This window comes from Vidua chalybeata, chromosome 20 (assembly GCF_026979565.1).
Source record: "Vidua chalybeata isolate OUT-0048 chromosome 20, bVidCha1 merged haplotype, whole genome shotgun sequence".
NCBI lineage: Eukaryota > Metazoa > Chordata > Aves > Passeriformes > Viduidae > Vidua > Vidua chalybeata.
This window is the reverse complement of record NC_071549.1, coordinates 3,020,770-3,044,759: the sequence shown is the minus strand read 5'-3', so window position 1 is coordinate 3,044,759 and position 23,990 is coordinate 3,020,770. Positions and strand designations below refer to the sequence as shown.

The following is a 23,990-nucleotide window of genomic DNA, read 5'->3' as shown; positions in this document are numbered from 1 at the left end:
GTTTGGGCCTGGGTTTCAGTTTTGATCTTTGTTTGGAGCTGGGTCTATGTCCACACTGGGGTCTAGGGGTGTGTTTAGATTGAGGTCTAGGTCGGGGTGTAGGTTTAGGTGTGTTATAAATGAGGTCCAATTTAACAAACCACAAGATTTAAAAATTAGCAGCTATTTTAATGGAGATATAAAATAATAATACAATCAAATATAATTCAGTAGTTACAAAAAGAAATTTGGCAGTGGTTCAGATAAAGCATAAGCAAAACAGACTGGGGTACAGGAGGGCTTCCCACCCTGCCTCACGTACAACAGGCAAAGAATCCAAGCAGGACTTTTATACTTTATGCTAGTACATATTCATCAGTAGTTCCCATAAATCTCCTCCCATTTTCGATTCTTGAAATCTACGTCACTCTACTGCACGGCTCATGCTCCCATTGTTGCTATGGGGCCTTCTTGTCTCTTCAGAGGTTTTCTTGGAGGAAGGCCGAAGGTCTTCCTCACATGTCCAGGATAACCTGGCAGGTGGTACATGCATTGAGCTTGGTGTTGTATAAGTAAGCATTATGTTCCAATTAAACCTTATTTATTTCATAGATAAGGCCACCATTCTAGACTCCCTGTCTGGAATGGTCCCAACTTTATTCATAACCAAGGTCGATCCTGCTCTGGGAGTTGCCTTAACTTCAGTTGATGCCAATTTTGGTTTGGAAGTCAGTTCCTGACTTCCTCCCCTCCCAAGGCCAAATCCAACTCCTGCATCCTGCTCCCCACATGTATTCTTGAATCACACAGAATCCCAGAATAATGAGGTTGGAAGAGACCTCTAAGATCATCAAGTCCAACCTATGCCCTAACACCTCACCTAGACTATAGCACCAAGTGCCACGTCCAGTCTTTTTTTACACACATCCAGAGATGGTGATTCCACCACCTCCCTGGGAAGACAATTCCAGTACTTTATTATTCTTTCAGTGAAATTTTTTTTCCTAATATCTAACCTATACCTTTCCTGACGTAGCTTGAGACTGTGTCCTCTTGTTCTGTCAGTGCTGCCCGGTGGAAGAGACCGACCCCACCTGTCTGCACCTCCCTTCAGGGAGTTGTAGAGACAACAAGGTCACCTCTGAGCCTGCTCTTCTCCAGGATAAACAACCCCAGCTCCTTCAAACGTTCCTCACAGGGCTTGTGTTCCAAGCCCCTCACCAGCCTTCCTCTGGACGCACTCAAGCATCTCAATATCCTTCCTAAACTGAGGGGCCCATAACTGAAGAAACCCATCTTCTTCATAACACTAATCACATATACTTTTCCAATTATTCTCCCAAATTATTGATATAATTGGAACTTATTCAGCACGAATCACACCCACTTACCACAGGTGTGAGTGTGTGCCGGGCTGTAGGCTCAGGCCTGGCTGTCGGTTCGGGCTGTGCCTCAGGGTCTGGGCGGGTGCGGACGCTCCCCTCACGGGGGGGGGGGGTGTGGTTTCTTTAAGGGAAGAGCGCTGCGGCCGCGCGCATGCGCGGGGGCGGTGACGCTGCGCGGGCCCGCGTGTGAGCGCGGCCGAGATGGCGGCGGCCTGAGGGCGGCCATGGCGGGGCTGGTGCGGCGCCTGCTCTGCAGGGGCTTGTGCGTGGCGGCGGGGCCGCCGAGCACCCGCCAGCTGCGGGAGGCCGAGGAGGCTGCCCCGGTGTTCCAGTACGCGGGGAAGGCGGCCAGGCGCAAGGACCGCGTGTTCGTGTGGGGCTTCACCTACTCGGGCGCCCTGGGCATCCCCAGCTTCGTGAAGCCGGACGCGGGCTGGAAGAAGCCGCGGCGCATCCAACCCACGCCGTACCGCCTGGAGACAGAGGAGAAGGTGGGCCCGGTGCGGCGGGGCCAGCGTGTCTCCCCCGGCCTCCGGAGCCTGGTCAGGCCTTAGCACAGCTGAGAACGGCGTTACTGGATCGGGCTTAAAGGCTTTGCCGTGATTCAGTGTTTTTATCGATATAGTGGTATTGCTTGGGATGAGGACTGTTTTAAAAACTGCAACAGCATAGAGTTTAGAAAAGATGTATTTGTAATTTTGTCAGACGCATTAGAGAGCCAGGGTGTGAAGAGCATTTGCCAGATAAAATGGGCCTCTTCCCGTGGCTCCGAGGCTGCTCCCACCTGACAAACGGGAAGCTTGTGTTGAAAATCGTGTTATTCTTTTGCCGACGTGTTTCACTCCTGCTCTGCTTTCGAGTGCAGAGGAAGTCAGAGCGTTCATAGAACATGTTGAGTTGGAAGGGACTCAGGATGACGGAGTCCAGCTCCTGGCCCTGTGCAGGACAGCCCAACAATCCCGCCTGCACCTGAGAGAGTTGTCCGAACCCTCCGTGGGGCCGTGGCCATTCCCTGGTGAGCCTGTTCAGTGCCCGACCACCCTCTGGGGGCAGAACCTTCTCCTGAAATCCAATCTAAACCTCCCCCAGCGCAGCTGCCCTCGGGTCCTGTCCCTGGTCCCAGAGCAGAGGTCGGGGCTGCAGACCCCAGTGAGATCTGATCTCAGTCTCCATTTCTCCAGGCTGAACAAACCCAGTGACCACAGTTGCTCCTCATGTGACTTATGCTGGGCGCTTTTTTTTTGTCAAAAGGAGTAAAACATGTTATTCTGTTAATACCTCTGTCTTTTTTTTTTTTTTTTTTTTTTTTTTTTTTTTAATCTGCCGGTGCAGGTCAGCAGACAGGTCTTTCTGTGGTGTTGAATGGGGCCAAGATAATGCAGAAATAAAGATGTATGCACACAAAACCAAAACTTTTAAGGCAGAATGGTTGGACCTGAGTTTTCACCACTGTGCTTATCACAGAAGACTGATAATTTTTGGAAGACCATACATGCCATGAATTTGGGCTGCATGTGAATGTAGCTTAATGAAGAATGAATGCTGATGAACAAGTAGCATGGAGTGAAAGTTGCTTTTCTAAGCCACAATTTCTAACTGAAAGGTGTGGGTTTTGTCTGTCTTCAAAGATATCCTCTGCTGCCTGTGGTTATGGATTCACACTGCTGGCTTCTAATACCAGAGACATCACCAAAGTGTGGGGCATGGGGCTCAACAAGGATTCCCAGCTTGGATTCCAGAGAAGCAGAAGAGATCAAAGTAAGGATTTAAGTGTTTTAAAGACTTACAGGGTGACACTGCAGTATGCCTGTGGTACAGGAATCTTCATGTGTTTGGAGCTGTGAAAAATATCAGGAGCCTTGATACAGTCTCAGGTTATGCTTTATTATTTTAAACAGATCTTTTTCTGAAATTTATCTGTGTTTTTGTGTGCTTTGTAATTGGTCAACATGTGCCTCTGTTCGGTACACTGCACTTAATTAGTTTCATCTGGATAGGAATGTATCTGTTTATTCTGCAAAGTGTGATGTTGGTTAATCTGTGGCTTTGGATCTCTAGTTTGATAGTAGGCACAGTGTAGTCAGTCATTTTGGCAGGATGGTTTGCTTGCTTCTGTTGCCATTGCACTTAAAAACTAAAGTCCTTTAGTCTTCCTTCCCTCCCCAGTTAGAGTTTTTTTATATAGTCTGTGGGGCTTTTGTGAAGCTGTAGGGTTTATTTTAAAATTATTTTAATAGCAGGTTGCATTTTGAAGGAAAAACACGTTTTTCAGTCATTTTGTCTTAAACCAGACTCTCAAACTCATTTAAGAAGGCGATTTCTTTGCAGAACATTGCCACCTACCACCGAAGACAGGAAAAACACAAACCTTCCTCATAGAATGGCTGACTGCCTAGTCATTCCTTCATAAACAGTTGAGGAAAATCACAATAAAAGCAGTTTTTGTCATTATGATGTATAAGAGTGTAATCCATGAAGGTGGGGTATGTCTGATATGAGCAGAAGATTAAACTTGGTGGAGAAGCAAAAGAAAATTGCAGCATGTTGAGGTTTGCAATGGTGCTGCTTTGTGGGGCACACTGGGTAGTTCTGGAGGAGTGTGTACACACAGCAAGTGTGCACTTAAACAGCAGCTGCAAAATGCAGGGGCTGCAGAAGCTTCTGCTCACTTCTGCTTTTAAAGGTTTCAGCTTTTGCTGGGTCTTATGTACATGCTGATGTCTTAGGAGTGTCTTGCAGTTACCTTTTTTTTCATCTGACCTGGAAATTATTTTTGTCAGAGAATCCAGAAGTAGGTTAAAGAGTTTTGCAGATCAAGCCCTGCTAAGTAAGAGAGTGTGTTTGGTAAGGTCGGTTGAAAATGTGGTGAAGATCAGTGGGATTGCTACTGCTCCATGTTTAATATACCCCCAGACAAGTTTTCCTTTGGGATGTGTTGCTCGTTGCTGTTTTACAGACTGACTTTGGTGCCTGCTCCTTCCAACACTGCGTTGCTGTAGATGCGTCATTTCCAAGGGAACCCCAGAGGGACCCTACAGAGACCAGAGACCCCGCAGAGACCCCAGATTTGCAGCCTTCTGACTTTTAGATGGTTGCATCTACACTACTAATATTTCACACTCACCCCCCTGTTCCTTACCCACCTCATTGTCTCTTTTCTCCAAATCCCCTCAGCTGTCAGTGATGGTTACTACAAATCCCACTAGGATGTGTATTTCTGCTGGAGGGAGCAGAGAGAGGAAAAGGTTATTTTGCTTGGTGACTTCCAGGTGTTTCTAGACAGAGAGTTGGTTTCTTTAAGTTCCTGCTTTATTGCATGGCAGATGCTGACCATTGGCAAGCTGCCTGTTGTGCTGCCTGTCCTCATGCTGGTTGTTGTTGGGGTTTTTTTTAGTTTTTATTTTTATTGAAGGCAGTGAGAACCAGTAAAGCACTGCTGCCTGTATGCAATATTGCTTTGGGTCCTCTGGGATTTGATTTCACTTATTACAGTAACTTTGATATCAAGGCTTTTTATCTCCTCTTGACTTTTCCCCTAGTATTGATTTATGGTTTGTTGTTCTTCCCCCCCACCCCAGTTGACTGTAACTGATTCTGTGTTCTTCAAGTTGCTAAATCTTTTTAAAGTACAGCATGTCATTTTTTATAAACGTTAGATGTCTTATTCCGTATGGACCTAGCCTAGCTAGTATTTCTTGCATTCCTTATTTCTAAAAGTGCCTGTAATCTACTTTTCTTTAAGATTTTTTTGTTCACCTTTCCTGCTACATTTTTGTGATTGTTGCTCTTGTACCTTGTTTGCAATATCCCCAGTTGCCCAGAACGTTTGTGTGTGATATTAAGCTCCAGTAAAGCAGCTGTATTCACCGAAGTGGTTGAACATGTGGGTGAAAGCCTCAGTTTCACAATTCTGCCACCTGAAGCCTTAATAGTATTCACCCTCTAGTTATGGTGGACTTCTGTTTAGGCAGTGATTGACTTCAGCTATTTCCATAGCTTTTACCTTTTTCTCTCTCTGATAAATCCCTGTCAGCCTCTTTGGTTAGTGTCTTGGCTTTCTAAAATGTATCTGCTTCTGTAACAAGGCAGAAGTGAGTGTGTGAATGCACAACAAGATCAGCAAATATATGTTGAATTTACTTTGTGGAAGCTACTGACTTAAAATTGTTCTCTTTTCCTTAAGCTAAGGGCTATGAATATGTCTTGGAACCATCTCCAATTCCATTACCACTGGAGAAACCACAGCAAACTCGAGTCTTGCAAGTGTCCTGTGGGAGAGCCCATTCCCTGGTCCTGACAGATAGTGAAGGAGGTACAGTGCAGTGTTGCTTGTGCTGGTGATGTCTATGGGTGCCTGGCTATGCTTTTACTAAAAGCTTGAAAAAAATTGTCTTGTCCTCTAGAGCTATTTCCCAGCTGGGCTGTTTGCACTGTAAATGGGATGCAGGCAGCTGTTGGCCTTTGTGGGATTGCTTCTGCGAGGGAGAGCCGTGAGCTTCACTTGGCTCAAGTTGTAAATGTGTTGGGAGCTTTTTACTACAAGTTTTGTTTCTCTAGCCCCAGGCCTGGCTGAGTGCAGCCTGTTTGTCTTGTTCACTCAGATGTGTTTTTGAATGCAGATTTGGGTGACTATGCCAGTACTCCTATGTTACTTCACCTTTAAACCCCTGAGTGACATGTTTATAAAAGAAATTAATTAAGTAGTAGTCCTTTATAGAGAAGATCCTGTTTGTGAATTGTCTCTCCACATCTCTGGGAACTCTGGTGCAGTGGCTTCAGTGTTGCATTAAGTGATCCAGTGCAGCTTCTTAGTGGGTGAGCTGGTTGGTTCATTGATTCCCACTCCTGTGGGAATGCTGATCTGTTTTTGAGTCTTTTTGACAGTGGCAGGATGAACTAGGCAATTCCCCACTGTGACAGACAGCGGGCTCCAGCCACTGCTGCTGTGCCTACAACAATACTGCCAGGTGTTGCTGGTGAAAATGGATTCAGTCACTTTCATTCAAGTGGACTTTGAAAAAAGCTTATGCCAATTTTTACATTGCTGTGCTCTACCTTTCAGACTTAGAACTGCCTGAAAATATTTTGAGGACCTGAAAAGAGGCTTTCAGGGGATTGGGCACTAATAAAACCAGTGTGTTTTATAATTGTTTTTCAGTTTTCACAATGGGAAACAATTCTTATGGACAGTGTGGCCGGAAGGTTGTTGAAGATGAAATTTACAGGTGAGAATTCAAAGATCCTGAACTTTCTTATTGTTGGAAACATAATTACATGAAAACAACCCGGTGGAAAAGGTCTAGTAGTATAAGCATTCCATTTAAGATTAAGGAGTCTGAGAACTGAGGCTTTTGTGCTGCAGGTGTCATACAAGCAGCCTTTGAACCCAGGCTTGGGCACTAGCACTCTGCTGACAACATTCACAAGAGACAAAAGAATGTCAGCATGGGACAGTTCTTGCAGGACATAGTGGGAGAACCCAGCCTTCATAAATTGCTAGAGGTGTTAGTAGTTGGGCTTTCTCCCTTTAGCTGCTCAGAGTACATGTCCTGTTCCTGAGGATGTTAGAAGTGCCATTTAATCATGAAAGAGGCATCCTCTTCTTAAGTCTCTGCTGTAACTGCCTCTGAGTCTGTAATGCTTTTCCTTAATTGGGTTTTTTGTGAGTCTCACCAAAGCATAGGCTAAGAGTGCTCTGTATGATAGAGTAAGTGAATAGTGGGAATATGTTGAGTTTCTGATTCATAGTAGGATCAAAAATTGCTCTGTGCTCCACAACACATGGTCTGTAAAGTTTGAGAAAATAGCTGTAGTTAGGTAGCTTTTATTAGTCTTGATACTGGAAGTCAGTCATTGGATTGTTGATAATCCTTGTGAAAAAATGACAGGGATGTTAGCACTACAATGTGCTCTGGGATATCTGGTTTATTTCTAGCTAAGTGTAGTGTTTATATGGGTACTGCAGTATTATGTTGTGTGTCTGCTCATTCTAGACTAGGGACTGACTTTGAGGGTTGCCCCTACCCAAAGTCAGAAGAGCTTCTATTGAAAAAATGACAGTTCTTAACTTCTTAAATAAGACAATATAGAATGATGTTCCTTCTTCGTGCAGGTATTTTGCAGTGAAACTACATGCAAACAAATTTCTCTACTTGTGGTAATAAAATGGCTTTCAGTAGAGGCAGGTTTACCTTTGTGTTTTTTTGCAGTCTTCTGAAATCCTCTGTGTTGCCTTTTCTCTTCTTGGTGGTTATTTGGTGTCCAGTGGAAGCCATGTCATTCATCAGCTGAAGGAATTTGACAGCAGAGTTGTCCAGGTGAGAGGATCATCTGAGCTCACTCCTGAAGATGAATTGGGAACCAGCTGAACAGCCAGGCTCAGAGTGTTCCCTCAGCAGATAGCAGATGACATAAACTCTGAGGAGTGACTGATAAACCAGAGGGTGGTGCTGCCATCCAGAGGCTGGAGAAATAGGCCTATGTGAACTTCATCAGCAGTGGAAATGGCCAAGTCCTGTTGCTGGTGAAGAACAATTTCAGACACCACCATGGGCTAGGGGTGACTGTCTGGGAGGCAGCTGTGTGGACAAGGCCCTAGGGTACACCAGGTTGACCATGACCCAGCAGTGTGCCTTGCTGTAGAGGAGGCTAATGATATCCTTGGCTGCATTAGGGAGGAGTGTTACCTGCATGTCAAGGAGATGATTCCTCTTTTCTACTCAGCCACACTCAGTACTGTGTCTGTTTCTGGGCTCTCCACTCCACTACTCTCTTCCTGTTGTGATTTCTTGTTCCCTTTTGTCATTTCTATATTGCTTAGGAGTTTAAATTTTGTCTTTGCCTTTTCAGAAATGAGCTGTGAAACCATGCACTTAGAGTAGCCAGCTCTAGGTCAGGTTCCTAGGAGAGCAAGGGACTGCAGGGCAGCAGAAACACTTGCATGTACACCTGCATGTACACCCACTTGATGAGACTGTGCTGTAGTTCAGCCTAAAACTGTTTTGAATTAGGCTTGCAAAACTTCTGCTTGGACTTTTCATGGTTTTAATTTTTTGGGGGATTGAATACTTGGTACCTGTTTGTACTTTGATAATAGCAGTTATGTACTTAATATTGATACTCACTCTCCACTTGCTGATTAAATCCCTTTAATCTTTGTTTAATTTTTAATGTCTGCTTTTGAATGGCTTTTTCCTTGGCTTTAATTTGTGCCAAGCCTGTGGCAGACATGATGGCTAGTTCAACATAAATATAGATTTGAGAACAGCTGTGTGCCTAGAGTGCTTACATGGCAAAGAATCCATAGCAGTTTGTAGCTGGCATCAAGAATCATGTGGTTAGCATCCTGTGAAGGGGGAGCTCTTATTTACTCTTTGCTGCTTTTATTGTGTGATACTGCTGAATCGAGCTTTCTTTCCTTGTTTTGGATCTTAGAACAATTCAACTGCAGCATCACTTTCCATAAAGAAAATTCTGCTGTTTTCTGTGTTGTATCTTGTGGTTCTTGGCCATCCCTTTCTTGAGAGCCATGTGATAAGAAGAAAAAGGTCAAAATGTGAACTGATGGACATCATAGAGGTTCATTGCTCAATTTGTCTGTCACTAATGCTTCACTAAATCAAGTCTGAGCATGTAACCTTTCCTGACTGACTTCTTGTTTGTGTGCAGGTTGTGTGTGGGCAGGACCACAGTCTGTTTAGAACCAAGAAAGGTACAGTCTATGCATGTGGATGGGGAGCTGATGGACAAACAGGTAGGTACTCAGTTCATCTTGCTTTTGAGGGGATTGATGAAAATAGCAAGCCGTGATAATTGAGAAATTGTGATGTGTATTTGTCATGCATGTGTGGACAGAAAGGGGCTGCTAATGTTTCCAGTTGTGTGTAGATGTTTTCAGTATTCTTGTGTGACCAAACTGAGACAATCCAGTTCATTTTTTGAGGACCTGTAGGATGCCACCCTGGCAATCCAAGCATGCAGTCTGAGGAGAGTGTATCTGCTGTTTAAAGATTCTGGGGGAGATGTGGAAGTGACTCAGGCATCTTTGCTCTTCAGTTTGGTGGTGGCTTTGCCTTCCTGATTCTTGTTTTGGGGTCTGTTCTGTTCTTTTGAACTGACAAACACCTTGGTAGTAGTTGCATGTTTTAATTTGGGATCCTTGGGCAGGCCCTTTTTGTGGTGGCTTTTGCTGCAGAGAACTTCCTCCTCACAGTCATTCCTATTGTTTATTTGTTTTGCTGCTCCCAAAGCGGAGTTCTTCCTGTGATTCTTTTGTGCCAATATAGTGTAACCCAGCTGTCATCTATATTCTGGTCTCTTTCCAGGCATCATTTTGTCATGTAAAGTGTTTGCTTCCCAGCCTCTTTTGCCACTTCCCCTGCTGTTGTCTAATTGATTGCAGTGTGCTGTCACTCATGGCTCTCCTTGCAGAAGACAGGATGCAGCCAGTTTGTAAAACTTCATCCTTGTTGGGATATCTGCCTGGCTTGGTTATTGTTCTTCAAACACTTTGGTCCATGCAGACAAGAGATATGAGACTCTTCAGGGTGGGATTGTATAAAGTTGTTGTGTACTCCAGAGAGGTGGCTTTGGCTAGTAGAAGTGGTGTTTGTGGCTGCTTGTCTGTTGCAGCTGGTGGACAGTAAGCATTATGGACAGAAAGATTTATTTCAGAGGACAGGTGATTTTCTTATAGCATGACAAAAATGGTTCCTATGCTGGCATTAAAAAATTGTGTCTGGAAAAAAATTCTTCATAATCTACTTTTTTCCCTTTCAGGTCTTGGACACTATAACATCACCAGTGTTCCTACTAAGCTGCATGGTGACATTGCTGGAGTAAACATTATCCAGGTCTCTTCCTATGGGGACTGTTGTCTGGCAGTTTCAGATGAAGGAGATGTCTTTGGTTGGGGAAATTCAGAATACTTGCAGTTGGCTTCTGTCACAGAAACCACACAGGTCAGTTGACCTGAGGGTGTGTTTTTATGTGTTTCAGTTGAGCTGCTGGGCACAGAGTTAAAAATTACATGTTTCTCCCTGTTCTTGGTTCTTTTGGCAGCAGATGCAAACACCACTAGCAGGCTGCTTTTACATAAGCTTACAAAACCAACCTGTCTGACATGTTTATGTAGCTTTAGGGGGGCAGTATGTTTCCCCACTTTTATAGGCAGAAGTTTGTGTCACCTCACCCCATTTTATTAGTCTAAGAACTCCATATTTTTCTTTCTCCAACCAATGGATTTTGCACCAAATTGAGACCAGTTCAAGTGCTTTTGCTCATTTCAGGACAGGAATTACTTTTTTGGCTGGCTGATCTAGGATTTCAGGTGATACTACTTTGAGCATAGTGCTGATCTGGATGGCCCTTGGAAGTTCCTTCCAGTCAGCCTTGTGCACTGGTGAATTTTTCATGGACATCCTTAGTGGGTTTATAACTGAGTCCTAAACAAATTCCAGTGTCTCACAGATGAAAGGTTTTTTTGACCAGACTTACATGGGGCATTGGTAGGGTGCTGTCTTCACACTAGGCATTGTACTGCTGAGGTAATTAGGCTGTTGGTCTCATGTTACAGGTACTTTAGAAAATGGAGTCAAGAAATTAATCAATACTCAAGCTACTCTTGGCAGAAAGCTAAGAGCAGACAATTGTATTAGAATAGCTTTAGGAACATTTTAGAAAGCTTTGTTTCCTGTCCTTCTCCTGGTGTTACCTTAATGTAGGGCTAAATGCTGAGACCCTTAAGGCCTGAGGACAATGATCAGATTGTGCAGTGTAGCAGTTTTCCTTGCTGGGTGTGTGATGGAGGTGTGTGGCATCTGAAATGGATGAGTGGCACATTTGCCAAAAATGAGAGTCTGAGCTAAAATACAGATGCAGTCCAAAGTGTAGAATGACAGAGCTATGAAATCGAAGATTGCTCTTTACATATGTCAAGCTGTGTATGTATCTTGTGTTGGGCTGTACCAAATAAGTGTGATTTTCTTTAAGTAATTTTTCCCTAGTATGTTCAAAAACACCACTGCAGACTGAATTTTAGTGATCTAATCCAGTGTGAAGACTTGAAGACATGCTCACCTATTGACCTCCCCATTGTGTCTGACTTTAAAAGCCAGGGATAAGAAGCAGTTATTAGTCATTCTCAGCCTTGTTGCCATGCATTTAAGCTTTCTAGTAGGTAACTTTTTCCACCTTGTCCTGACCTTAATGAATTTCCTGTAGTTTTTTTTTAAATTTTGGGACTTCCACTCATTTTATTATTCAGACAATAAAGGTTGTATCAGGAATCCAGTGTATGTAAGCTCTAACCAGAACTAGAGGGTTAAACAAGTTAAAATATATGTCTAGTTTGCAGTTTACCTTGTCTCTAACAACTCTTCTGCAATCTGTTCAGGTGAATGTTCCCAGGCATTTGCCATTCAAGATTGGGAAGGTAAAGGAGGCTGCCTGTGGAGGGACTGGCAATGTTGTGCTAACAGGTGAGTTCACTTCTAGAATCATTCACTTTGGTGCAAGGCCACGCAGTAGGTGGACTGTGACATTATGAAATAAGTATCTTGTTTTCTGGGAACTGGGAAATACTGTATGTTATGAGGAAAAAGCTGGGAGACTGAGAAATGTGATTTAAGAATGTACTAGAGAAGTTGCTTTCACTAGTGCAGAGCATTGCTGCAGTGTGTGCTGTTGTGGGTGCTCTGCAGATTAGAGCAAGGGCATGGCAGCTGTTTGCTCTTCTGGTCTCTTTTGCTGCCCATATTGAGTATGGCCTATAATGAGTATGGATATAGGGAGGAAGTAAGGCAACACTTGAGAGAAAGTAGAGCCCTTCAGACTCTATATGAATCTGACATGTTTATAAATAATGAACTAGGATGGAAAGCACTGAGAACAGTGGAACTGTGCAGCAGATCCTTAGGTGGCTGTTCTTTGGACTGACAGTGTCTGGGGAGCATAGCTGGAGGGTTGCTGCATGAAGGAATGAGGGAGGGGGTTGTATTACTTTCTTGAAGGATTATCTCCATGAAGATGCTGGTATGTATAACGGGGGTATTGTGATGACCAGAGCTTCTAATATGAAGGGACCAGAGCTAACTGACATAGAAACTTACTCTTTCTTATGCTGTGCAACTGTTGCCTTTCCCAGGCACCCAGCTTAAGGCAGAGTGCCAGGCAGACTGACATCCAATTGCTGGTTTGTGCATGCATCAAAGAAGAAAGCCATGATAATCAACTCTCAGCCTGTGTCCCATCAGTCAGTAGTATTTTATCCAGCTCACTCTTGTGTTGGTATTATTTCCCCACGAAAGTTCTGCCTAGGGGGCTTGATTTGCTTGCCTAGCTTAGGAAAAGATTGAGGCATTTAGAGGGGAATGCATTATTTGCAGATTTTAAATAATCAGAAAGTGTTAGACTGAGCTGGAAGAAAGGAAAATATCCCCTTGGTTCTGATTAACTCTTGGTTGTGGCATGAATTTCACAAGCACAGACTTTCTTACAGAATGTGTTCTTATTGTAATACAGAAGAAGGAAATGTTTTTGTCTGGGGATATGGAATTCTTGGGAAAGGACCAAACCTAATAGAGACAGCAGTGCCAGAGATGATCCCACCCAGCCTTTTTGGCTGGTCAGACTTCAGTCCAGACACCCGTGTTGCTCATGTTCGCTGTGGACTCAGCCAGTTTGCAGCACTTACAAGTAAGTTTCTCATTTTGCTGTCATGGAGAGGTCATGTTGCTGTGTTATTGGCAGAAGAGAAAAAAAGAAAAAAAAAAAAAAAAAAAAACAAACCAAAAATCAAAACCAAAGCAAATCTGAAACAAAAAAAACCCTACACCCCAAAAAATGTACCCATCTTTCTTGAAACTGAAGGCACACTGGAATGCAGCAGCAGGGAGCCAGACAGCACATTTACAGGTGTCAGCATGGTTCCTGGCATATGTTTTGTGCTAACTTATGCTTTAATTAAGAAAATGTTATTTGTCTTTACACAAAAAACTATTCTCATACATAAAATCCAGAAGATTTTTTAATTTCCCTGTATAGAATGAGTCAGTCTGCTGCACTTTAGCAGTTTAGAAAATTAATGTGATAAATGAACAAACTAAAACTGATTCAAAATGAAGCTAGATATCAGTTTCTTGGCATTTCTGGCCAACTGAGTTAGCAGCCTGAGGTGGGCAGACCCAAGCATTTAATATGCAAAGGTTATGATACTGTGCTCTGTGCACCCTGTGTGGATTCTCAGCCTTTGAAGGGTTTAAAATTTGAAAGGCATTTAACATCAGGCAGCAGTTTCAGAGATCCAGCTGGCAGCAGGAAAAAATGCCAGGGCTGAGTCCTTTGGGACAAGCAGTATGTGTGACACTGTCAGTTTGGTTGCAGGGTGCTTGTAAGTGGGCTCCCCTTGGTATTCAGAAAGAGTTAGAAACAGTGTTCTGGTTAAATTGTTAATCATACATAAAAATTATATTGTGTTTTGGTTGTTTTGGCTGTGGAGCTGATCCAGACATGTCTGAGATCTGTGTGTTTTCCTGAGGAGCTCAAAACTCTTCAACTCTGTTGAACACAAATTTTTGCCTTTCCCCAGCTGTCATTAGAAGGTCACTTCTTTCAGACAGTCAAATAAGCAATCTCCAGGTGATGGCTTGGGACAGATCTCACTGCCTTGCTTACTGGATTTGCTGTGGTGATAGCTGATACAGATAACTGCAGATGTCTAACTTCAGCACAAATTATTCACTTCACAAATGATTCCCTGGAATTTCTGCTGCTGCACTCTTCCTTCAAATAAAATTCTGAAGCATGTGGTATAAGAGGGGGAAAGACTTGTGCACAGAACTTGTTTCTTGTACTGCTCATTAGGCATAATTTTCTCCAAACACAAGTAAATTTATTGTACATCGAATTAAATCTGGTAGCTGTCATACTGCTTGTATAACCCTGTATACTTCCAGAAACACTGTAGCCACATTTGCCAGCATCATAAATAGAATTCTTCCTTTTTAATGACTCTGTTCTTTTCTATTTTTTTTCTCCTGTGTAGACAGAGGAGAACTGTTTGTGTGGGGGAAGAATCTAAGAGGGTGCCTGGGAACTGGAAGAATGGAAGACCAGTATTTCCCATGGAGAGTAAGGATGGTGGTATTAAGGCCAAGAGTATATTCTTTGGCTAGGCTTTTTTTTTTTTTTATCCTGAGGGCAAGGATTATCATTTGCTGTGTGGTTTTGTTGAGTAATTCTGAAAGGAGTGGAAGGCTAAGATGACTGTAGAAGTGCTTTGTTTTCCAGAGGTCCTTGTGGAGCCTGGGAATGGAGGTATTCAGTAAACATTTTAGTCTGCTATGCCAGTAATGATTTTGAATCCTGAAACAGCATCTGGTGCTGTTCCACCACATCTGAACAGTTTTCATATTTCTGTCCACAAGATCTGCTTGCTACCCTTCCTGCCTCTTCCTTCCCCTTCTAACCTGCTCTTCCATGTGTATGTGCTGCAAAGAAAACTGTCAGTATTGGTCTTCTGTCCAAATCATTGCTCACCTCAATTAGGTGAACATTTTGGTTTGTAGTGGCTACAGGTCCACACAGTGGTGGGCTTCCTTCCCATCTGTGGTGGTGGGTCAGTGGACTGACTGTCAGGTTATCCAGGAGGTCCTTACTCAACTATGTTCATAGCTGTCTCACAGTGCTTCCAGTTCCACTGCTTCCTCCCAGATGGCTCTGAGAGCCAGACTCAGTGGATGTAGAAGTGTCTTTGGTTCTGGAGTTCAGCATTGAGCCTAACAGATGCTCCTGGTCTCCATGAAGGCCAAGTAGGAGATGAGGGAGACAATCAGTTGGACCACCCTGAAGTCCCTGTCTGTCTGAACTTGCAGTAAATGTATTTCTGTAGTATTCTTTCTTCTTTGTTTAAAAATGAACAAAACCAGACAGCTCTGGAACATTTGCCTAAAATCACACTGCTGTGGCTGGGTGGAATTTCTGAATTCACTTCCCCAGATGTGGGCAGTGGGGGTTATGCTCTTTCAGCCAGCCAGCTCCTGTCTGACAGTACTGTGGCAATGTGCCAGGATCCTTGTCTGTGACCTCCTGCCCTGGAACTAGCTGCTGTCCTCTCTCTTGGCTCTGAGGAAAAACTTGGCTTTTTTAGACTCTGCTTTCCTCAAGTTTGAAGTCAGTTTTAAGTGAATAAGCTTCAGGAGTGAGGAGCTGGTCTCTCAGCATCAAAGCACAAACTGCCTTAGGCTGAGTTGAGCCTTTGCCTTGTTCCAGTTCTTGCTGATGAAAGAAGAGGCAAATCCCTGTGGTGCCTGGCCAGATCCTCTTCCTTATGTCTAGGTTATGCTCTGTTCAGTCATGCTGCTTCTGCTGCTGAACAAATGGGCTGAGGCTTCAATCTCCTCACTGTCTGCTAGTGAGCCTGCTCTTCTTTCTCCTTCCAAAGCTGTATGTGCTTCTGTGAAGGAAAGAGAGGAGTATTTCACAGCTCAATGCACAAGCCTGCTTGGTGCTGAATCTTGCTCTTTCTGTGTTTTCTAGTTGGCACTTGCATTGGTACAAATCCCTGTGAAACTAGTGGCATGTTGAGTGGAAGGAGGATGAGAAATAGGAACTACCAGGTGTGAAGCATGAACTTGATAATAACCCACTCTCCCATGTTTCATGCAGGTGACTGTACCCGGTGAGGTGGTGGATGTGGCCTGTGGAGTTGATCATATGGTAAGCATGGTGAGGTCTTTTACCTAAGGATGCTGCTGGGTCTCAGCACTGTACCAGGGCGATGCAGGGACTTGGTGACAAGCTTCTTGGAAAGCAAAACTCATTTTATGAAACCAAGTGACTGTGAGCAGACAGCCATAGCAGTGTCTGTTATCATCCCCGCATCACTGGAATGCTCTGGCCTGGCTGCAGGAAGGAAGCACGTTCCCTGAGGAGTGTGGAAATGAAAGAAGTGCTCTGGCTCCTTTGTGATGAGCTCCCAGAGGATCTGAGACCCAGCCCCAAGCTGGTGAGCCCCTCTGTGCCTGAAGATGAAGAGCATCTCCCTTAAGGAAGACTGGCATGGGATGAAATCTACAGCATAGGACACTGATATATGGAAATTTCCTGTCACCAGCTCTAGAGTGTCAGCGTTGGGCAGAGCCAAACTATTTCTCAAGGGAAAAGTTGTGTGTTTTTTAATTACTATTATGTGGAAGAGTGGTCATGTTAGGTCTTGAAGCCCAGCACAGCTGTCCTGCGTGGCCACCCTCAGCTGCACTGTGCCCAGGCTGTTGTCCTGTGCAGAAACTGGATGCACAGCCCTTGCCTGGTGGCAGTGATGTGTCTCTGGGCTGCTGATGGCTTTCTGTGTTAGTGCTAAAGACTGAACACCAAAGGAACACATTCAAAGAGTGAGAACCTGTTTGCAGGGGTAAGTACTATTAAAAAAGACAGCAGGCTCTCTGTGCTGCAGGAGGACAGATGGATGGTGACAGAAGCCAATCTAGCTTATTGAGGGAAGCTGGAAACAAAGCTCTGCAAAATCAGTGCTCAGGCATGGATGTGAGCAGTGCTCACTGCCCCTCAGGTACCTTTGTCTCCTTGTGCTGATCACACATCACTGCCTTTGATTTTTTTTTTTTTTTTATTCCCTACACCCTTTCTGTTTTCAGAGGTATGGCTCTCAGTTGCAATTAGCTGGGGATTTCAGGATTGCCTAGCAGGGGAAGGAGTCTTAATGGGTAAGAGGCAGAACTTCATTCCTTGGTACCTTCTTGGAGTAAGCTGATAGAGATGGGATGCAGTAGCTCTGTCTGTAGCAGGCACTTACCCAGTCTCACGCCCAAGTGTGGGAATCTTGTCTCCTGTGAAACACTCCAAACATCAGGCAGAGTTGTGTCTTTTCTCTCTGTGTGGGATACTTCTAGTGTGCAAACTACTTTGGTAGAATCCAAGCTAGTAGGTTTTCAATAAAGTGATTATAAAATCTTTATCAGTAGTAATAGGAATATTCTTGAGCATGATCTGTTCATGCATTGGTTGGATCTGCCTTTGAACTGCAGCATTTTGGTTCACAGTTCCATGACAGGAAAGCACTTCTGTCAGCTGAGCCAGCTCCAATACCTGCAGGACTGATAGTGTTGTAGTCTGGCATTGCATCCATGGCCCCATGGGACACCACCATGTTGGCTTCCTTAGATTAAATTCTGTACCAAAACTTAATGTGTAAACTTTACCTTGATTAAATAGGTTTTGAAGGGTTTGCATGAAATATTGGAAAGGTGAACCAAAGTACATGGAAATGGAGACACCTCTCTTGAGTTGTTGACGTTCCTGTGTTAACAGATATTGCTGGGTGGGTGAGGCAGAACAGAAAGCTGCTATGAAACTGGCAGACTTCACTACTCTGAACTCCCATTTGGTTGGCTTTAATGTACACCTGATTCTACATGCAGCTTGGGCACCTTGCAGTGCCTAAGCCTGTCTTGTTGGCCTCATGGGGGTAGGTTTGCCCTTTCAACTTGAGGAGGCTTATTAAACCATGGAAAACACGTACAAAAACTGGTGAGAAAGGTGTTACAAACAATTCTCTTCATGGATGTTGCTGTGGAGGTGGGCTGGTTAGTGCTGGGCTCTCAGCTGCTCTCATTCCCAGCTGTTTCCCAATGCACCTTGGGGCTGGGCCTTCTGAAGAGCTGGGTTGAGTCCTTGTGTTGCATTCTTGCTGTACAATAAATTGCAAATTCTTTGTGGTAATGAGATGCCAGTGAGGTCTTCAGCCCTCAGTAGGAGTGTTGTATGGCTTAATGCAGAGGGGGTGTTTGTGCCTTCATTACAGTGGTTGTGGGCATTCTCAGACATGTTGCTTGTGGGAACAAGGTTAGTGGCAGTGAGGGCAGTCTGGCAAGCACCAGCACTTATCCATGGTTTGCTTACAGTGTGGGGAGCATTTTGACTTCAGCCAGGTGCCTCCCAACCTGCTCTGTCATCCCTCCCCCATCAACAGGACAAGGAGAGAGAATCTGAAGGAAAACATGTGGCTTGGAACAAGTTACCATCATGGGCACAGCAGACTCACGTTGGGGAGATTATTTTATTGCCAGTGAAGTAGAGCAGGAATGAGGAATTAGTATGTCTAAATAGAAGTCTAACAGTGCCTTTCCCACACATCTCCCTTCTTCCCAGGCTCAGCCCTGCTCCTGACTTTATTACTTCCTTCATCTCCTCTACTGACCTTTGTATTTACGTGGTTGTCTGTCACAGATTCTTTACTCCTTTCTTTTGGCTGCTGCTGTGCAGCAGTTTTTCTCCTTTCTAAAATACAGTTCTTTGAGAGCTGCTGTTGCTGATGGCTCAGTGTTAACTCAGAAAATGAAAATACCCTCTTCCTTGCCACACCCCCTTGTCTGTTGAAGGCAGATCCAACCTGTGTGGCTTATGCTTCTGCAGGATCAGGGCCACACAGGAGCCCAGCTGTGCTGGGGTAGCTTCAGGTCACTGCCATTGTGAACTGCAAAGCAACTTTGCATCATTTTGTCCTTCAGAGTATGGCAAAGTAGACAGCCCAAAATATACCAGCATCCCTAAATATACCTGCAGTGAGGGAGTGTATGGGCCAAGGATGCACATGGGGAGCAGCTCAAATTAGAGCTAGAATAACCTACCTGATTTGGCATTGATTACACAAGTGATTTGCCCTCAGATCAGCACTGTGCTGGCGTGTTTGGTTTAAAATAGCCCAGAAGGGCTTCAGGATGGTCCCCTGGTGCAGAGCCCTGTGCAGGAACAGCTCCAGGCACTGCAGTGGCCCAGCAGGGTTGCCACAGTGGCCTAGGACTGCAGAGAGGATGGGGGAGAGATTCGGCTCCAAGTGTACCTGCACAAGCTCAGGCCTCCACACCCCACCATCCCAAGGGGTCCTGGCAATTCCCTGCTGGAGAGCTGAATCCAGCATGGCTCCTGGGCTGCCCTGCAGCCCCCACACAGCAAAGCTGGTCTCCTCTGTCAGCAGACTGCCCCCCTGGGAATAAAACACATGAACACCTGTAAGACAAAGATTATCTTAGGCACTTGCTGTGTTACAACAGACTTTTTCTCTACAGGATCCTTCAAAAACTGATGAGTCAGAGAACTAATAATTAGCTTTTGGCATTCAAAATACTCTTGAAACAATATTACTTCACTGTGCTTCATCATAACTCATAAAAATATATTTTTGTAACATTTTTTTGCAAGGGACTGGAATCTCCCCCATCTCCCTCCAGTACCCCAGCACCTCCTGCTCAAAGGGGTGAGCCTGGGCAGGTGAGGTAAGAAAAACACTGATGGGGGGAAGGCATCAGTGTCTTTGGGGTCTGGACACCAGTCCTCAGTCCTGTTACTTACCTTAAGATGCCATTTGCTTTTGTGGGCAGTTGCAGGCAGTGTTAAGATTGTGTGACAGTGTCTGTGTTGATTTATTTGGGTTTTTGTTTTACTGGATTAAACCCTTGAGGCAGTGCTCTGCATTAAGGCTGCATTCCATATTAACAATCCCTCAGTTAATTTCTTACATTAATGTTTTAACACTTGATCACGAGAGTAAACAATGGATTACACTACACTAAAAAGGAGATACTTTTCTTGGCTACAGTTTATACAGATGAGCTGCTTCCCTTTAAACATCCACTATAAATGGTTAAAACTGTAATAGGGTGATGTGTCTGATTTCACTGCTTTTCTTGTACACTTCACACAGGTTGTTCAGCTTTTTCTTGCAGACCATGTGACAATGGTGCTGTGCAACCATGCTGCTGACTGAGACTCAGGACCCACAGTGACTGCCCTAAAATAGTCCATGAGGAGGCTGAGTTTGTTTCCCTGCTACTGCTGGGGTGCAGGGCTCTGGGGGTGTCCTGCCAGCATATCTGGGGGGGCTGCCCAGACTCCTGGGCATCTTGCACTCTGCAGTGAGCAGGTAAAACTATATCTGGCAAATAACACTAGCAACATCCCACTGACCTCTTATTTTAAAGGAAGAGGATAAGGCAGGTTTGGTGGCTTCCAGAAAACAGCTGGAGGATGGAGATGGTGGTGGGTTTCATCTGTAGGGGTACAGTAAATCCCAGAGACAGGACCTGGACACCAGAGAGGCTCAGGGATGTCTGCTGGCCTTCATAAATTGTGTTTGTGTGAGTGAAACCCAACATGGCTGTAGGTGAAAGAAATGAGAGTTACATCTTGCAGACAATACCACACTCTGCTTTATTTTCATCAGTTTGATCAGTACAAAAGCAGACAGCATAAGTTTCACTTTTTATTCTTTATCGGTTTAATTACTTTACAAAGTACAAAATATACTGTCATTTATTTTGGAACATTAGGATTTTTTCTTTTTTTTCTGTTTTGTTTTTTTCATACAGTACATAAATCTCAGCTTTTCAGCATAAGACCAGCAAAGAAAAGCAGCTTGTGCACTTGCTGGGAAAGCAAAGCAGCCACTTCTCAGCGCCACACAATGTCCAGTGCATGATCCCAAGCTGCTGCCACCACTCCCCGTGCCTGGTGGTGTAACATCCCCCCTTGTGCAGAGGTCATGAAGGCAACTGATGTACTCAGGCTCCCCTGTGCTTTGTACCCCCAAGCTTGCAGGAACTGCCCACCCACACGTGCAGGGCCTGGCCCCACTGAGCCCATGGGCACTGCTCACAGGCAGGTGCAAGCAGCTTTTCCATGGCTGCTGCCCAGAGCAGGAGGTGTACTCTGTCTGTTTACATCAGATCTGGTAATTCAAAGGAAATAAATACACTTTTTTTTTCCCACCCTCCCCCATGAAGTCTGCATGGGATTTTTGAAAGGTGAGCAGGGAGGAGAGGCTGCAAGAGCTTGGGGTTCCCAGCCCCACTTCAGCCTGTTTTGTGTGTGTCTGAGGCCAAAAGTGGTATTTCACTTACAGAGCAGGATACATAAATGATACTTAAATAACTTATTAAATAAAGAAGTCTAAAGATTTGTGTTTCCTCCCCAGGCTGGGAAGCTTCTGCACCAGGAGCATCTCTGCTCTCTTGGCAGTTCTAGAAATTTGGGTTAGTGTTGTGTAGGTATCTGGAGAGAATCTGGGCTCCTTTGGAGTCCATACAAAGGGGAGAAGGAGATACATGCTCAGACTTGTTCAGGCCACTTGAGGCACTAATCAAGTGGCTCTGTGCTGACCCTGGTAACCAGCCCTGAACTGGAGCAGTGCAGTGGGGTTCTGACCCTCCCCTGTGTGACCCTGCAGCGTTGGTGGCTTGCTGCAGCTTAGCCCAGAGGAAACAAACCAAAAATCTGCCCTAAGCACCGATGAGGACAGCGAGGCTCCTCCTCCCTCTGTGCAGCTCTCCCTCAGAACTGACCCCGAGGTGCCCAAACAGCAGGAGCCAACCAGGCAGTGCTGTGCTGTGCAGCTGTGGCCAGACTCGTGGCAAGGTGGGGCTGCAGATGTTCCCTAGGCACTGGGCCACCAAGACCCAAACCCCAGCAGCAGTAGGAGCTGCTGGCATGGCTGGGGGGTGGGAGCAGGTGACCATGTCAAGCAAATTGAGGTGATCACCTGCCCTCTAATTGTAATGGAAACAAGGGGAGAATGGGTTATGTAAGGAGTTAACAGTAAGGGAATGAGACAGGCTCTTCCAAAGGCTGGAACAGAGCTTCTGAAGCTGCATCCTCCTATGAGTTACTGCCTGGCAGCCTCCTCTTCTGCCTGTCCAAGAGCCATGGTTGTCCTAGTGCTTGGGTCAGCAGGACAAGTGTCCCCTCTCTGTCACTGCCACCTCCAGCTGCTGCAGAGGCAGCGTGGAGGAGGATGCACTGGCAGAAAACGTGGCTGCCACTGTGCTAAAATGGAACACCCTGCTCCTCAACTCCATGTCTCACAAGCCCCAAAGTCAAGCCTGGAGCCCACACACAGGGGAGAGATAATGCCCAGCCACAGCCAGCAGGGACAGGGACACAACTCTGCTGGCTGTGACACCATAGTCCTGGGCTGGAAAGAGGCACTACCCTGTGCATTTCCAGGCATTAACCTGGGCACTAATGGCACTTGGATGCAGTTCTCACACTATTAACAACCATTGGATTGGCAGGATTATTTTTAGCAGCAGTTGCAGGAGGATTTTGGTGAGAGACGAGGGCAGCCCTGGATCCAGCACAACCAGAAGAACCTAGAAGAGACTGCCCTGGGATGCTGATCTTCTGCCATGGTATCACTGGAGCAGTTTGCAATTGGAGAACAAATAAAAACCTCGAGGAAGGAAGCACTGGCACATGGGACTGGCAGGGATCTGGGTAGGTGGGGTTTGGGGGAGAATGAGGGCATGACTCATGTTTAATTCTATAATATAACTAAAAAAAATGGTTGAGGTCATTGAGCTGGACCAGACAGTTCCTAATGGGTGAAGGAGAAATGGGGTGCTCCTCCTCCTGCAGAGCCACCTTTGTACTCTGAATCTCCTGCATCAGCACCAACCAGCTAACAGACAAAAACAGAGGTTTGCTCCCAGGAAGGAAATGTTAAAACTCGGATTTCTTCAAGAGTAGGCCTGGTTCAATAGCCTGTCTGTCCCTATATGCTGCTGCAGGGGAACATCCATGCCCAGGGCTGAGCCCTGGTGGGAAGGGTCTTGCTCTCTGTGCAGGTTGGTCCTGCCTAGAGGCAATGTCCCACAGCTGTAAGAGCACCGCCAGCTCTTTAGGTAATTTCAGTGATCTCAAAAATTCAACCCCAATCCAAGGCTGGCATTAGAAATAACTGCAAGAAACAGCTACAACAAAGGCTGCAGATTTTTTTCTCTTTTACTCTATGTATAGGAACCCCTGGCTCCTTCTTTCAATGTCCCACATGGGAAACACTCCTGCTTTTGCCACTGACCACAAATCCATAGAGGAGACTGCTGCTTTCCTTCAGCAGAAGGGAAATTCTCTTTGCATTCTCTTCCAGCTGATGGGAATGGCTCTGTGTGGGCAGCAGGGATGCAGAGGATAAGGGAGCTCTGTTTCCTGGGGCTGTCTCTCCCCTGTGACCTGGCCCAGAGCAGCATCCTACTAGCCTGAGCCTGGGGCTGCTTCAACCTTTCAGCTGGCAAATGGGGCTGGACTCCTCTTTTAGGGCCCAAAGGAGCAGTAATGCTCACAGCAGCCAACCTGGCAAGTGGGTGCTTCAAGCAGCATTCCCACAAGGACCAGGGAATTGGGTGCCTGTAAAATGGTTTTCAAGCAACAAACAAGCAAGTAGGAATCCTCAAGCTTATTACTCTAACTGCAGAAATCTGGTTTAAATCCTCAGGATGCTGAAATAGAAGCAGAAAGCCAGCCAGAGCAGGGGGACTCTAAACTGCAGCCTCCTATGGCATCTTCCCATAGGTGCTGTGCAACAGATACTGCCTCTGCCACAGCCACACAAGGAAGGAAGAAGCAGCCAGCCCCTGCAAAATGAAAGATGAAAGGAGCCCTGTTTTTGGCATAATGTTTTAGGGCTGGGAGTAAAACCACTGGGTCTGCCTAGAGAGGGACATGGCACCTGGTCAGCTCTCCTGTGGTACAGGCAGAGGGCAGAGCTGGACACGGGCAATGACATGCTCCTGCTCTGCTCTCAAACATATTTCAAAATTTCAATCCTGCCTGATGCCTGAT

General features: G+C 45.3%; 1 protein-coding gene and 1 long non-coding RNA gene across 2 annotated transcripts; one reads left to right on the top strand and one right to left on the bottom strand.

The window, feature by feature from the left end:
* Nucleotides 1–147: 147 nt before the first annotated feature.
* On the bottom strand, nucleotides 148–1,455 carry LOC128798210 (uncharacterized). The gene is made up of 2 exons (XR_008434358.1): nucleotides 1,371–1,455; nucleotides 148–512 (listed from the first exon to the last, which is right to left on the bottom strand). It is a non-coding gene; the product is annotated as an uncharacterized LOC128798210 (long non-coding RNA).
* A 131-nt stretch (nucleotides 1,456–1,586) lies between these two features.
* Nucleotides 1,587–21,191, top strand: RCC1L (RCC1 like). Its single transcript, XM_053961177.1, has 12 exons — nucleotides 1,587–1,855; nucleotides 2,993–3,122; nucleotides 5,548–5,676; nucleotides 6,523–6,589; nucleotides 7,630–7,681; nucleotides 9,033–9,117; nucleotides 10,143–10,324; nucleotides 11,758–11,842; nucleotides 12,885–13,058; nucleotides 14,407–14,492; nucleotides 16,029–16,079; nucleotides 20,744–21,191. The coding sequence occupies exons 1-12, from the start codon at nucleotides 1,589–1,591 to the stop codon at nucleotides 20,768–20,770; spliced, it is 1,335 nt and encodes a 444-aa protein (XP_053817152.1). The 5' UTR covers nucleotides 1,587–1,588; the 3' UTR covers nucleotides 20,771–21,191.
* The last annotated feature ends 2,799 nt before the right edge of the window (nucleotides 21,192–23,990 follow it).

Bases quoted from the DNA above. Each gene is read 5' to 3' on its own strand.
- RCC1L (XM_053961177.1), top strand. From the start codon at position 1,589: ATGGCGGGGCTGGTGCGGCGCCTGCTCTGCAGGGGCTTGTGCGTGGCG. The intron at 10,325-11,757 runs GTCAGTTGACCT...CAATCTGTTCAG, and splicing joins CTGTCACAGAAACCACACAG to GTGAATGTTCCCAGGCATTT. The intron at 14,493-16,028 runs GTAAGGATGGTG...TGTTTCATGCAG, and splicing joins ACCAGTATTTCCCATGGAGA to GTGACTGTACCCGGTGAGGT.